Source organism: Callithrix jacchus, chromosome 17 (assembly GCF_049354715.1).
Source record: "Callithrix jacchus isolate 240 chromosome 17, calJac240_pri, whole genome shotgun sequence".
NCBI lineage: Eukaryota > Metazoa > Chordata > Mammalia > Primates > Cebidae > Callithrix > Callithrix jacchus.
In genome coordinates, this window is record NC_133518.1 from 80,937,940 (window position 1) to 80,952,380 (window position 14,441).

A 14,441-nucleotide genomic window follows, 5' to 3' on the forward strand; every position below is an offset into this window, starting at 1 on the left:
AGGCAAACCGTTCATGAGGTTGAATCATTCAAAAACTCATCTTTTCTGTTCTTTGGAGTTATAAATGTACTTGTAAAATGTAAATGATCCTGATAGTTTGGTTTTCAACCCTCTAATGACACAGCCAACATGCAAAGTCTTCTCTCTAATCACTTTCCTCTTACCCTGCTTTATCTTTTTCTTTCTTTGTAGTACTGGTAGCACCTGACATTATGCCTTTGTTTCCATTAGAATGTGAGCCATATGGAGAACCATGAGTTTGTTCTATTTACTGCCACGTTGCAGAGCTTTGGAGAATGGCCGACATACATAGTAGTGCTTGCTATATGAATGCATATCCTCTTTGTGGGGGCAGTTCTAAGTATCCATCGTGGCTGGGGCCTAGTCATAGCTGGATTCTTAGCTCAATCTTTTTTTATTTGTTTTGAGATAGAGTGTCACTCTGTCGCCCAAGCTAGAGTGCAGTGGCATGAGCTTGGCTCACTGCAACTTCCGCCTCCCGGGCTCAAGTGAGCCTCCCGAGTAGCTGGCACATCCAGCTAATTTTTTCCTTTTTTTTCTTTTTGGTAGAGATGGGGTTTTGCCATGTTGGCCAGGCTGGTCTTGAATTGAAACGCCTGGGCTCAAGCGTTTCACCCACCTTGGCCTCCCAAAGTGCTGGGATTACAGGAGTAAGCTGCTGTGCCCAGCCCTTGGTCTTTTTAAATTTAGGCAAATACAGTCAAATTAACGCAGAAATAGAGAACAGTTAGATGGAATAATTTTCAGCTTAAAATCACATTTGTGGCTGTGTGCGGCAGCTCATGCCCGTGATCCCGGCACCTTGGGAGGCTGAGGCTGGCGGATCACTTGAGGTCAGAAGTCAGAGACTAGCCTAGCCAACATGGTGAAACCCCGTCTCTACTAAAAACACAAAAATTAGCCAGGTGTGGTGGCGTGTGCCTGTAATCCCAGCTACTCAGGAGGCTTAGGCAGGCAGGAGAATCACTTGAACCCCAGCGGGGCGGAGGTTGCAGTGAGCTGAGATTGTGGCGTTGCACTCCAGCCTGGGCAACAAGAGCAAAACTCCATCTCAAAACAACAACAGCAAAACACATTTGTAAGTCAGGTACATGTTTAGTGGATACCTTTAGAGGCAGGTGAAGTGCTATGGTGATTCCTTGCTTTTCTGGATACTTGTGCCTTATCACTTTGCCTGGCTGCATACAAGCCAGGAGATGGGTAGATCGTTCTGTTAAACAACATTGAAGATATTTGTTCAACTTCAAGCTCTCTTGTCAGGTGCTTGGTCATTAGTGTCAGGTGATAGCTGTTCATCTGAACTGTTATTAGCTTTGGAGCATAATGACATATCTAAAGTTGGTGTATGCAAGTCACTTTATTGTCATAGATGGTGTTTAGCAATTTTGGGACAGATTTATTATCAGACCTTTCAGTTAAAGCCTGTTTATATGATGTCTTCAAGATTAAGATTTTTCCAGGGTTGCAGTCCCATGACCAGCCTACATATGCCAGTTTAATCTAAAATGCTCTTCAGATTAAAGGCAGTATGGGATAAAGGCATGAAAGACATAGGAGACCAAAAATCCTAATTTTATCCCTATAGCTCTGACCTAAAAGTTGTAAAGTTTTTTAGCATGCATATGTTTTTTAGGGCTTTGGGCCCCCTTCTATCTCTTACTTGGGTTGCTTGTCTTGGGTTTGGTCTGTACAATTCTCTGTCTCAAGATTTTAGCAGTGTTCTGATACCGTAATGCTCATTTAATCTAATGTCTTTGTTCTAGGGTAAACTGGTCCATGCTAATTTTGGTACTGAAAAAGATTTTGAGGATTTAGACTCTCCTGTGAATGGATCTATAGTGATTGTCAGAGCAGGGAAAATCACCTTTGCAGAAAAGGTGAGTATGAGTTATTATAACATTAAATACAGTACTTTGGTACCTTATTCTTCAGTTAAGTGATATTTCTTATTGATATTCTTGCATTCTGAAAACCAGCAGTCTTAAACTCTCAGACCAGATAGTACACTTTATTAAAATACCCAACAAATCAAGTAAGTTCCACTTACCTAATAAATGCTTAAGTGAAAGCTATTTGTCTCTGTAACTCAGTTTCATGCATATATAGAATTCAGTTAAAAGCGTGTTTTATCGGCCGGGCGCTGTGTCTCACGCCTGTAATCCTAGCACTTTGGGAGGCCAAGGTGGGTGGTTCACCTGAGGTCAGGAGTTCAAGACCAGCCTGGCCATCATGGTGAAACCCCATCTTTTTAATAAATAAATAACTAATTTAAAAAAATGTTTTATAAAAAGGAAAATTAGGGGCTGGGTGTGGTGGCTCACACCTGTATTCTCAGCACTTTGGGAAGCCAAGGCAGGCAGATCACGAGGTCAGGAGATCAAGACAATCCTGGCTAACACAGGGAAACCTCATCTCTACTAAAAATATAAAAAATTAGCTCGGCATGGTGGGTGCCTGTAGTCACTCACGCCTGTAATCCCAGCACTTTGGGAGGCCAAGTTGAGTGGATCACCTGAGGTCAGGACTTCAAGACCAGCCTGGCCAACATGATGAAACCCTGTCGCTACTAAAACTACAGAAAATTACCCTGGCATGGTGGCAGGCTTGAACTCGCCTCCTTGGTTCAAGTGATTCTACTGCCTCAGCCTTCCGAGTAGCTGGGATTACAGGTGCCTGCCACCATGCCTGGCTAATTTTTGTATTTTCAGTAGACACCAGGTTTTGCCATATTGGCCTGGCTGGTCTTGAACTACTGACCTCAGGTGATCTGCCCGCCTCAAGCTCCCAAAATGGTGGGATTACAGGTGTGAGCCACTGCTCCTGGTCATGGTTATTTTTCTTATTTTCCAAACTAGTGAGTTTTTCAGGGAACCATGAACAAATCCACAGATAAACAATTTGAAATATTTGGAAGTATAAGTTTAGTCCTCTGTCACCATTTGTCCTTTAGCATAGTGTCCAGGATGTGTTCTCATTTCATATGATGTTCATTTTCTGGGCTTTATATGTTTTCTTTTAGGTTGCAAATGCTGAAAGTGCAAATGCAATTGGTGTCTTGATATACATGGACAAGACTAAATTTCCCATTGTTGATGCAGACGTTTCATTCTTTGGACATGTGAGTTATTTCTTGAGCAAATCAGCTTTTGAGTTCTTGGAATTGTTACTGGATTCCTATATTAGCAGGAATAGCTGTGCCTTTCTTAATGCTCTTTTTCTGGGAGGGTGTTTGCAGTAAGCAAGAAGATAGATTACATTGACTTGGAGGCTTTATTTGTTGCTAAAAGCATTTCAATAGTGCCTTGAATTGAGAATTTCCATGTGCCATAAACTGAGAGTCACATTGTAGAGCCACTCAGAATTTCGAGGCTTCAGGTTGGTAAACTAAGCTCAGGCTGCAGCCTTATACCAAATCTGGATCTTACAGAGAACCTTGTGAGGAAGTATGTGATGGAGTGAATTGCTCTTTTGTTTACCAGGCTCATCTGGGAACAGGCGACCCCTACACACCTGGATTCCCTTCTTTCAATCACACTCAGTTTCCACCGTCTCGGTCCTCAGGATTGCCTAATATACCTGTCCAAACGATCTCCAGAGCTGCTGCAGAAAGGCTGTTTGAGTACGTTTTTATTTGAAAGCTGTCTTGCAGGGTGGCGTTTTACGATTAGGGAAGAACTGTATGTTGATTAAAATGTTAAAAATGATTATAATTTTCCACATTTGGGAATTTGGATGACGGTTAGCTGTTACCTTGATACAGATAAAAACGAATTTTTCTCTATAAAGAGGTCTTAATAATGGACTTTGGATTTATAAACCCAGGAGTCCTTGTCCAGTTTACCCAGTGAATTCCTTGTGCAAGTTTCCTGATATAGCTCTGCTCGAGTACTTCTGTGGTGAAGCACTATGCCTACAGCACCCTGCTCTGTTACTGGAGAAAATCTGTTAGAATTCTTATTGGGATAAAATCTTATTACCTGAAACATCCATTTGTTCTGGATTTTTATTTTAAGCAATACACGATGATTCCAGTTTCCTTGGCTATTGATGGAAAAGCCTCACGATTGGTGGAAAATCATGATGGTTTCCAGATTCTTTGTGGTCATGGCTTGTTCTTCTGGATATCCTCCCTATAGATTAGTATCCCTCTTTAAAAACAGTTTGATTAGAGTACATATCATTAATTTTGATTTTGATGTGGACATACTTCTCATTTCCTGTCATGGGATGGAGATCTATTTTCAGACCTTTATGCAAGCATTTATCTCATGTGACATAAGCTCTCTGGCCCTATTTCTTTAACTTAATTGGATGGTTAAAATATATTCTACTTAATACAGTCTCAAATGAAGAACATCTGTATATAAGGAGTATGTAAATACTATGACTATTGATACTGCTAAGGGGCGCTTATCATAGGTGATTTTTGTTGACTCATTCTGCCCAGCACCTACAAGTCTTCACCAACCTGTGAAGCTAGCCTCCCATCTTATTGTTATATAGTAGAGTAGTAATAATGTTTCAACTTACATTTATATAAGTAAGCCTCCTTAGAAGCAGCTATTATTTGGATAACACAGGAATTAGATTGGGGAAGCACAGGAATTTTTTTCTATTATTTATTTGAGTCTCACTCTGTCGTCGCCCAGGCTGGAGTGCTATGGCGTGCTATGGATACTGGCCACTACAACCTCTGCCTCTTGGGTTCAAGGAATTCTGCCTCAGCCTCCCAGTGTACTGGGATTACAGTCATGAGTCACCGCACCCAGCTGAGGAATATTTTTTATAACTGAAATAAGAATGTCTTCTATCCTTGTTAGTGGAGACAAAACACAAAAATGTATTGATGTTCTTTTATATATTAAAAGAGCTTGATTTTTGAGTCCATCTTGGCATGTGTTCCAAATATAAACTATATAGCTAAGCCTCTGGCAGAAAGGCAGATATCAGATGAGGATCGTTACAGAAGTTTTTTAAAATATTGCTTGAACTAGGAAGTGCTTCATGGTTTTCAGTTGCCTCCCTACAGATCCAAGTAAGACACAAATGGTTTTGTTTATATGTCCTCCTTATCTGGAACTTCCCTGAGCAGAAGTAAACCTTGGGCAAGGGACAAAAGCTCAGAACTTATGCCTGCTTTCTGATTCTAGAAATATGGAAGGAGACTGTCCTTCTGACTGGAAAACCGACTCTTCATGCAGGATGGTAACCTCACAAAACAAGAGCGTGAAGCTCTCTGTGAGCAATGTGATGAAAGAGATAAAAATTCTTAACATCTTTGGAGTTATTAAAGGCTTTGTAGAACCAGGTAAAAACCCCCTTTTATTTGTTTTCTTTGCTGTTCTTAAGCTGTGGCTAGAGAAGGAGGGAGTGTAGGAAAGCTGGCTTGGCTTGGCTTTATGGAGTACTCAATCTGCTCTGTCCTAAAGTGAATTGTTTATGTGTCAGTTGTTTTTTTGAGATGGAGTTTCGCTCTTGTTGCCCAGGCTGGAGTGCCGTGGTGCGATCTTGGCTCACCACAATCTCGCCTCCCGGGTTCAAGTGATTCTCCTGCTTCAGCCTCCTGAGTAGCTGGGATTACAGGCACACACCGCCACGCCTGTGTAATTTTGTATTTTTAGTAGAGATGGGGTTTCTTCATGTTGGTCAGGCTGGTCTGGAACTCCCAACCTCAGGTGATCCACCTGCCTCGGCCTCCCAAAGGGCTGGGATTACAGGCGTGAGCCACCGTGCCCGGTCTATTTGTCAGTTTTATCGGGAGATAATAAGGCCCTACAAAATTCTTGTTAAAAATTGACTATTACACAGTGTGAACTGCTACCATGAAAAAGAAATTGACTATCATGACTAGAAAATCTATTCTGAGTTACTGACTAGAACATTGATAAGCAGATTTCTTACGGGGGCAGATAATAAACATCTTTCGGGCTGCACAGTGTCTACTTCAGCTGTTCAGCTCTGTAGTTGGGGCAAGAAAACAGGCATAGACTATATGAATAAACAGCCATGCAAGCTGTTGTTTCCCATTCCTTGGAGTTGACTTTTTTAAATGCAATCAAACAGGCAACACTTATTAAGAAATAAGTCCTTGGACTTGAGTAGTCAGTAAATTTAATTAGTAGTGTAGGAAAAAGGTAGCACACTGGTAAGGTAAAAAAATTAGTATTCTCATGTGAGCGTTTAATTCCCAGAGTCCTCGGTCAGATGGGAAGTAAGCTCTTTTATCCTGAATACATGTACTGCCCTTTTACCTTTCTACTGATGATGTAAATTATCTTCCTCTTTTTTTTTTTTTTAAGATCGCTATGTTGTAGTTGGGGCCCAGAGAGACTCCTGGGGTCCTGGAGCTGCAAAGTCCAGTGTCGGAACAGCTCTGCTGTTGGAACTTGCCCAGACATTCTCAGACATGGTCTTAAAAGGTAGAGGACAGATTTTGGTCCCTTTGAGTATCGGTGCGCTGCATACAGTTCTGGATGTTACACTGTGCTCTGCTCACTTTGCCTGCATTCCTGTGGTTCTCTCATGCTAGACTCTAGTCCTTAACTAGAAGGCAGATTGTCTTTCATGGTAGCTACTTTTCCTTTGAAACAGCTTTCCGTAAAGTGTCTTAACTATGCCAGAAATCATGAGTTTCTTTGAGACAGTGGAGTTATTGAGTCCTAGTGCTTAATGTATCCAGAATGATAAGGCGAATCATAGTCCCTAAGCAATTTGAAAGCAGTAGCATATACTAATGTGCTAAGACCTAACAACTATTGAAATTTTGTACTGTTTATTCATTTATTTTTTGAGACGGAGTCTCACTCTGTCACCCAGGCTGGAGCACAGTGGTGCAATCTCAGCTCACCGCAACCTCTGCCTCCCAGCTTCAAGCGATTCTCCTGCCTCAGTCTCCTGAGTAGCTGGGTTTACAGGCACATGCCATCACGCCCGGCTACTTTTCATATTCTTAGTAGAGACGGGGTTGTGCCATGTTGGCTAGGCTTGTCTCCTGACCTCAAGTGATCCACCCACCTCAGCCTCCCAAAGTGCTGTGAGTGAGCCACTGCACCCACCTCTTCTGTTTGTTTATTTTTGAGCCTGTCTGTCCTACTTGCCACTGTTTTACACTCCTACCCACCCACGCATGCAAAATCACATCACATTCTTGAGTCTTTGGGTCATAGGGAAAATTGCAGTGCTTAACTTTAATACAAAGTACATTAACTGAGAAAAATACACACTGAGAGAAGTGGGTGGGATACAGGGCAGTGATAAACGTAACCCCAGAAGGTACTGTCAGTAACATAGTTGCTCTGCAAACTCCTCTTATAACTTAAATTTGTGAATTTTTATTTTATTTTGGAATTATTTATTATGCAAACTGTTGTTAAGATGTGCATGCCATGCTCACACTGCTTTCAGTTATCTCTGGGTTCCGAAGTTCAGGAACTCAATGAAATTATAAAAGGGTGACTACTGGTCCCTACTATGTGCTTAAAACGTCTTATTTGCTGATCTCCTATCTTGCTCTTTGTAGATTATGTAAAAAAAAAAGTATTCCTATTCTTTTATTCTTTCATCTAGGGTTTCAAAAAAAGATATTAGTATTTTTTTCTATTTTGGCTCAGGAAAAAAAAGATTTTGGAATCTGCTTTCTTGGAATTAGAGCTTCTGATTCATCTTAAGTGGGATACCTTTCACCCTGCCTATGTGTAACCTTTCCCCAAGATAAAGCTAACTTTGTTCCCTTTCAGATGGGTTTCAGCCCAGCAGAAGCATTGTATTTGCCAGTTGGAGTGCTGGAGACTTTGGATCGGTTGGTGCCACTGAATGGCTAGAGGTATTCTTTATCATCCATTCCTATACTGGGCACCTGAACTGTGGACTTAAGCTGTGCTCCAGAAATGATGTTCTTATAGGTTTAATATTACCATTTTTGCCTTTGCATTTAGTCTCAGTAGAGTCTAGATTTGAAAATGAATCCCTAATGTTACTGTATGGGATAAACAGATTTATACTTACTAGTGTTTTCCCTTCTCTTCTAGGGATACCTTTCGTCCTTGCATTTAAAGGCTTTCACTTTTATTAATCTGGATAAAGCTGTTCTTGGTAAGCATCCCTTTCATTAGATGCTTATGAATTCAGGTAAACTACTTCTAAGTGGAAGAAAGTTTTTTTTTTTGAGACAGGGTCTCACTCTGTTACCCAGCTGGAGTGCAGTGGCACAGTCATGGCTCACTGCAGTCTTGACCTCCTGGGTTCAAGTGATCCTCCCACTTCAGCCACTTGGCTAATTATTTGTAGAGATGAGGTTTTGCCATGTTGCCCAGGCTGGTCTCAAACTCCTGAGTTAAAGTATTCTGCTCACCTTAGCTGCCCAAAATGCTGATTACAGGCGTGAGCCATTACCTCCAGACTGTATCTTAGCTTTCTTTTAAATAGTCAAATTACACAATAAGCACAGATAGCCTTGTCTGGAGCAGTGGGTGGTTCTCAAAGTGGTCCCCAGATCAGTGGCATCAGGACCATCTGGGAACTATTATATATGCAGATGTTCAGATCCAGCCCAGACCTCTGAGTCAGAAATGAGAGTGTAAACTGGGCTTTATTGGCTGGACGTGATGGTGCGTGCCTATAATCCCAGCACTTTGGGAGGTCAAGGTGGGCAGATCACCTGAGGTTGGGAGTTTGAGACCAGCCTGGCCAACAAGGTGAAAACCCCATCTCTACTAAAAATATAAAAATTAGCCAGGTGTGGTAGTTCATGCCCATTATCCCAGCTACTTGGGAGGCTGAGGCAGGAGAATCACTTGAACCCAAGAGGTAGAGGTTGCAGTGAGCCAAGATCGTGCCATTGTACTCTAGCCTGGGCGACAAGAGAGAAACTTCATCTCAAAAACAAAAAAACTGGTCTTTTTTTTTTTTCACCCCTTGGGGGAAAAGAAGCACTATTTTCTTAAGGGCAAAGTATCCTGAAACAAAAAAACACAAACAGAAAACTTTATTTTTTTTTAAAGATGGGGTTTCACCATGTTGGTCAGGCTGGTCTTGAACTCATGACCTCAGGTGACCCACCCACCTTGGCCTCCAACAAGTGCTTGGATTACAGGTATGAGCCACCATGCCCGGCCACAAAAAACTTTTAACAAACATGCCAGGTGATTCTGATGTACTAAAGTTTAGAACCATAAGTCTGGGCTATATTTAGGTGAGAAGAAACTAAACTATACCATGTAGAATGTTACTTAAGAGAGTAATCACAGCCTGTTAACGTTGTGGCATCACTGATAGAAATACTGGATAATCAAACTTCTAGAAGAGTTTGAATGTTCATTCACTGGCAGCAGAAAAATTGACAAAAAATTTGAATGTTATTTAAAGTGCAGGTGTACACACAACAGGAGTGGGATAAGAAAGAAAGTATAGGTGTAGATGCAACAGGAATGGGGTAAGAAAGTGCAGGTGTACACGCAACAGGAATGGGGTAGGAAAGCGCAGGTGTACACGCAACAGGAATGGGATAAGAAAGCGCAGGTGTACACGCAACAGGAATGGGGTAAGAAAGTGCGGGTGTACACGCAACAGGAATGGGGTAGGAAAGAAAGTGCCGGTGTACACGCAACAGGAATGGGATAAGAGCGCAGGTGTACACGCAACAGGAATGGGATAAGAAAGCGCAGGTGTACACGCAACAGGAATGGGGTAAGAAAGTGCGGGTGTACACGCAACAGGAATGGGGTAGGAAAGAAAGTGCCGGTGTACACGCAACAGGAGTGGGATAAGAAAGCGCAGGTGTACACGCAACAGGAATGGGATAAGAGCGCAGGTGTACACGCAACAGGAATGGGGTAAGAAAGTGCGGGTGTACACGCAACAGGAATGGGATAAGAGCGCAGGTGTACACGCAACAGGAATGGGATAAGAAAGCGCAGGTGTACACGCAACAGGAATGGGATAAGAGCGCAGGTGTACACGCAACAGGAGTGGGATAAGAGCGCAGGTGTACACGCAACAGGAATGGGATAAGAGCGCAGGTGTACACGCAACAGGATTGGGATAAGAAAGTGCGGGTGTACATGCAACAGGAATGGGGTAAGAAAGTGCGGGTGTACACGCAACAGGAATGGGATAAGAAAGTGCAGGTGTACATGCAACAGGAATGGGATAAGAAAGTGCGGGTGTACACGCAACAGGAATGGGATAAGAAAGTGCGGGTGTACACGCAACAGGAATGGGGTAGGAAAGAAAGTGCCGGTGTACACGCAACAGGAATGGGGTAAGAAAGTGCGGGTGTACACGCAACAGGAATGGGGTAGGAAAGAAAGTGCCGGTGTACACGCAACAGGAGTGGGATAAGAGCGCAGGTGTACACACAACAGGAATGGGATAAGAAAGCGCAGGTGTACACGCAACAGGAATGGGATAAGAAAGTGCGGGTGTACACGCAACAGGAATGGGGTAAGAAAGTGTGGGTGTACACGCAACAGGAATGGGATAAGAAGGAAAGTGCAGATATAGCTGATGAACTGGGAATAGTGAAATGTCTACATGGGAGAAAAGGAAGGAGTTACATTTAAACTAGGAAGGAATTTCCTAGTTATTTCCCTGTTGTGTATTTGCACCGGAATGTACTATAGCTCTAACCTGGGTGAACCAAAAAGTTAAATGTGAAGTTGCTTAGTGTGGGAGGCTGTACATGTGTGGGCGAGTAGAATTCTAGGAACTCGAGGTACCTTTCTCTTAATTTTGCTGTTGAACCTAAAACTGCTCTGATACTTTTAAAAAGATCACTAGGATTAAAGTATGCAAACTCAAGGAGTAAGAAGTCAAGTTAGTATAGTTGCTAAAGACCTTGATACCAAAATTGCTTTTGTCTACTTGATTAGTGGGAGAGTTGTTGCCTAGGGCTGTTGATCTAGATTACTGTTTTGTTTGTCAAGTACTTTTAGTTGTAGAAGTAGCAGTGTGAAAATCACTGGAGTGGAGAATAGGCAAAGATAAAATAATTTCTTTACAGGTACCAGCAACTTCAGGGTCTCTGCCAGCCCATTGTTGTATGCGCTTATTGAGAAAACAATGCAAGAGGTGAGTGTATACCTAATACAAAAATGTATGACTTCATTTTTTGTTGAACCGACCTGAGATGAAACACTAATATGTAATATTAGCGTTTATTGTGATAATAAACACTGATTATGCAATAATCAGTAGCAAGTATCCGTAACAAAACATATCAGTAACAAAATATTTATTGAATAAATAATTACCGTAGTTTTGAATGAGCAAGCAGCATGTGAAAGAAAATCCTTGCCTAATGGAATTAGAGGCTGTATCTTGGAGTGAATAAAGTTAGAAACAGGTCAGATAGCAGACATTGGCCTTGATCCTGGGATACAAGGGATTGTAGGATCTCAAGCAAGGCAGTAATGAATTTGCCAGTTCGGTTGGTGATATAAGATGTACTAGAAGGAAGAAACCAGAAACAAGATAGGCATATGATGAAGCCTAGAGAGGGCTTTTAAAATTGTGGGTAAGCCACCAGGGTTTTTTTTTTTAAGAGACAAGGTCTTGTTACGTTGTCTCGAACTTCTGGGCTCAAGTGATCTTCCCACTTCAGCCTCCCAAAGTATTGGGATTACAGGCGTGAACTACCCCACATGACCTAGGCCCACATTTATGTATGTGTATGTATGTATTTTGAGACCAAGTCTCGCTCTATTGCCCAGGCTGGAGTGCCCTGGCACTCTCTAGCTTCAGCAATCCCTTAGCCTCCCTAGTAGCTGGAATTACGGGTACCCACCACCACACCCAGCTATTTTTTATTTTTTTTATTTTTTATTTTTTGGTAGAGATGGGGTTTCACCATCTTGGCCAGGCTGGTCTTGAACTCCTGACCTCATGATCCACCCACCTCCCAAAGTGTTGGTATTATAAGCGTGAGCCACCATGCCCAACTGGCCCACTTTTAAAGTGTTAATTAAGGAGAAGACATTTTTTCCTCACCATAACTAAAGGAACTGACAACATGAGCCTAGTTAATAATAAAGTTGAGATTGTACTGTCATTAATTCTTTTTAAGATACAAGTTTTATATTTATAAATGTTTATAGAGTAACATGTTAGTGACTAGCCAGAATAAATAAGTTCCAAAATGTTAGTTTTGATGATAATTTCTTATCTTACAGGTGAAACATCCGGTTACTGGCCTGTCTCTATATCAGGACAGCAACTGGGCCAGCAAAGTGTAAGTTGAGAAGAGTGAATGAACAAGCTATTAGAAAGGCAGAGATTCTGTGTACTATGTTAGGTAGAATCTAAATCTGTCCTTGCAGTGAGCTTACTTATACCTAACAATATTCAACTAAGAATGTATTTTGGATGGGGGGATTTGCATGATAGAACATTGTCTATGATAGAAACTTTCTAAAGATGCATTCTTTCTCCTTGCAGTGAGAAACTCACTTTTGACAATGCTGCTTTCCCTTTCCTTGCATATTCTGGAATCCCAGCAGTTTCTTTCTGCTTTTGCGAGGTAAGTCTGAAGAACTTAAAGCATTACATCTGTTAACTTAAGTAACAAATGGAGAGAGGCTCTTGAAAAGGACATGATCTTTATTTGGGACTAGGGCATTGCAGTGGGAGTGCATGTGCTATATAGTAAACTGTGTTCATATTCAGAGATGTAGAAGAAAACAGGTTTTTAAAGGACCAGTGATGAGGATTGCATAATTGTTTTGGGGTAATTATTCTGGGCTACCAAGATAAGTAACAAGGGTGACGCCAGTCCACGGTTGACAGACAGTTAGTTGCTAGGCAGATCGTCCCAAAAGAACTTTTTTGGTGCAAGGTTGCAGATTTTGTAAAAAGGAAAAAACCCCTTAGTCCTTGTTATCAGACATACAAGGGAGAGACCCTTCTCTTCGGGGTTGCACTTTTGTTAAGACTGGTGACTTCATTTTGATTTTGACAACTCACGTATCTTAGTTGTTGTATTTTTCTTTCTTGAGAATGATGTCTTGCTCTGTCACCCAGGCTGGGGTGCAGTGGCCTGGACAAGCAGTCCTCCGCCTTCAGCCTGTTTGGATTACAGGCAAGAGCTGCTTACTACACCCGGCCAAGGATCTTCTTGTATCAGTTTTCAGACCAAGTTTACTGGAGTGCTTAAAATATTTTAAGAAGTTATATACACATGTCATTATTGCATGTTTTTTCATGATCAGTTTTCACATATACTTGTTCATCTCAGTTAGCTTAATTAGCATTTGAGTTTATTGCCAAAACTTCTTCAATTAAGTATGAGTTTTAATAAAGAGGCTTAGCCAGGTATGGTAGCTCACTCCTATAATCCCAGCATTTGAGAGGCTAAGATGGGCCAATCACTTGAGCAGGAGTTCAAGACCAGTCCTGTCAACATGATAAAACCCCATCTCTACTAAATACAAAAAAAAATTAGCCAGGCATGGCTAATCCCTGCTGTTCGGGAGGCTGAGATGGGAGAATCGCTTAAACCTGGGGAGCAGAGGTTGCAGTGAGCCAAGTGACAGTGAGACTCTGTCCCAAAAAATACCCAAAAATAATGAGGCTGAGTTTTTTTATGTTTATTTTTTGAGATGGAGTCTTGATCTGTTGCCCAGGCTGGAGTGCAGTGGTGCAGTCTCTGCTGGGATTACAGACGTGAGCCACCATGCCCAGCCAGGGGCTGAACTTCTTGAGTGACTGAGCATTGGTGCCTACTGGACAGTCCAGCTGACTAGTATTTTCATCAGGCTGGGCACAGTCGCTCACACCTATGATTCCAGCACATTGGGTGGCTGAGGTGGGCGGGTTGCTTGAGGCCTGGAAGGAGTGAGACCAGCCTGGGTAACATGCTGAGACTATATCGCTACAAAAATTTTTTTAAGGCTGGATGCGGTGGCTCATGCCTCTAACCCTAGCACTTTGGGAGGCCAAGGTGGGTGGATCACCTGAGGTCTGGAGTTCAAGACCAGCCTGGCCATCATGGTGAAACCCCATCTTTTTAAAAAAAAATCTTTTTTTAAAATTCAGCTGGCCCAGTGGCATGCACCGTAGTCCCAGCTCCTTGGGAGGCTGAGGCAGGAGGGTCATTTGAGCCAGGAGCTCAAGGCTGCAGTGAGCCATGATTGCACCACTGTGCTCCAGCCTGGGTGACATAGTGAGACCTTGTCTCAAGGTACATTCATGTGTGTTCTATTTTTCCATTGGTAGAGGCCTAAACTTCCCAGAGAGGAAAACATACGGCTTTAAGGAATTTGGCTAGAAATGTATTCAGGATTATGATATGATGAAAGATGAATTCTGTAGAACCTGGAAGAAAGTCACTCTAGGAGTAGATTAGGTTCAGAGAAGTAGCAAGAATGTACATGCAGATAATGAGGTAAAATTGGGGTAGGAATATGTCAGAAGCGAGGGAAGAACTG

At 42.1% G+C, this 14,441-nt stretch overlaps 1 protein-coding gene across 9 annotated transcripts in view; it reads left to right on the forward strand.

Annotated features, from left to right (window-relative positions):
* Positions 1-14,441, forward strand: part of TFRC (transferrin receptor) — a 31,541-nt gene that overhangs the window by 12,133 nt on the left and 4,967 nt on the right. For all 9 annotated transcript variants that reach the window (XM_035277686.3, XM_035277693.3, XM_035277690.3 and 6 more), the window contains 10 exon segments: positions 1,785-1,898; positions 3,041-3,139; positions 3,501-3,640; positions 5,172-5,329; positions 6,321-6,440; positions 7,758-7,843; positions 8,049-8,112; positions 11,021-11,088; positions 12,189-12,247; positions 12,454-12,535. In XM_035277686.3, the coding sequence (XP_035133577.2) occupies positions 1,785-1,898; positions 3,041-3,139; positions 3,501-3,640; positions 5,172-5,329; positions 6,321-6,440; positions 7,758-7,843; positions 8,049-8,112; positions 11,021-11,088; positions 12,189-12,247; positions 12,454-12,535 (990 nt within the window).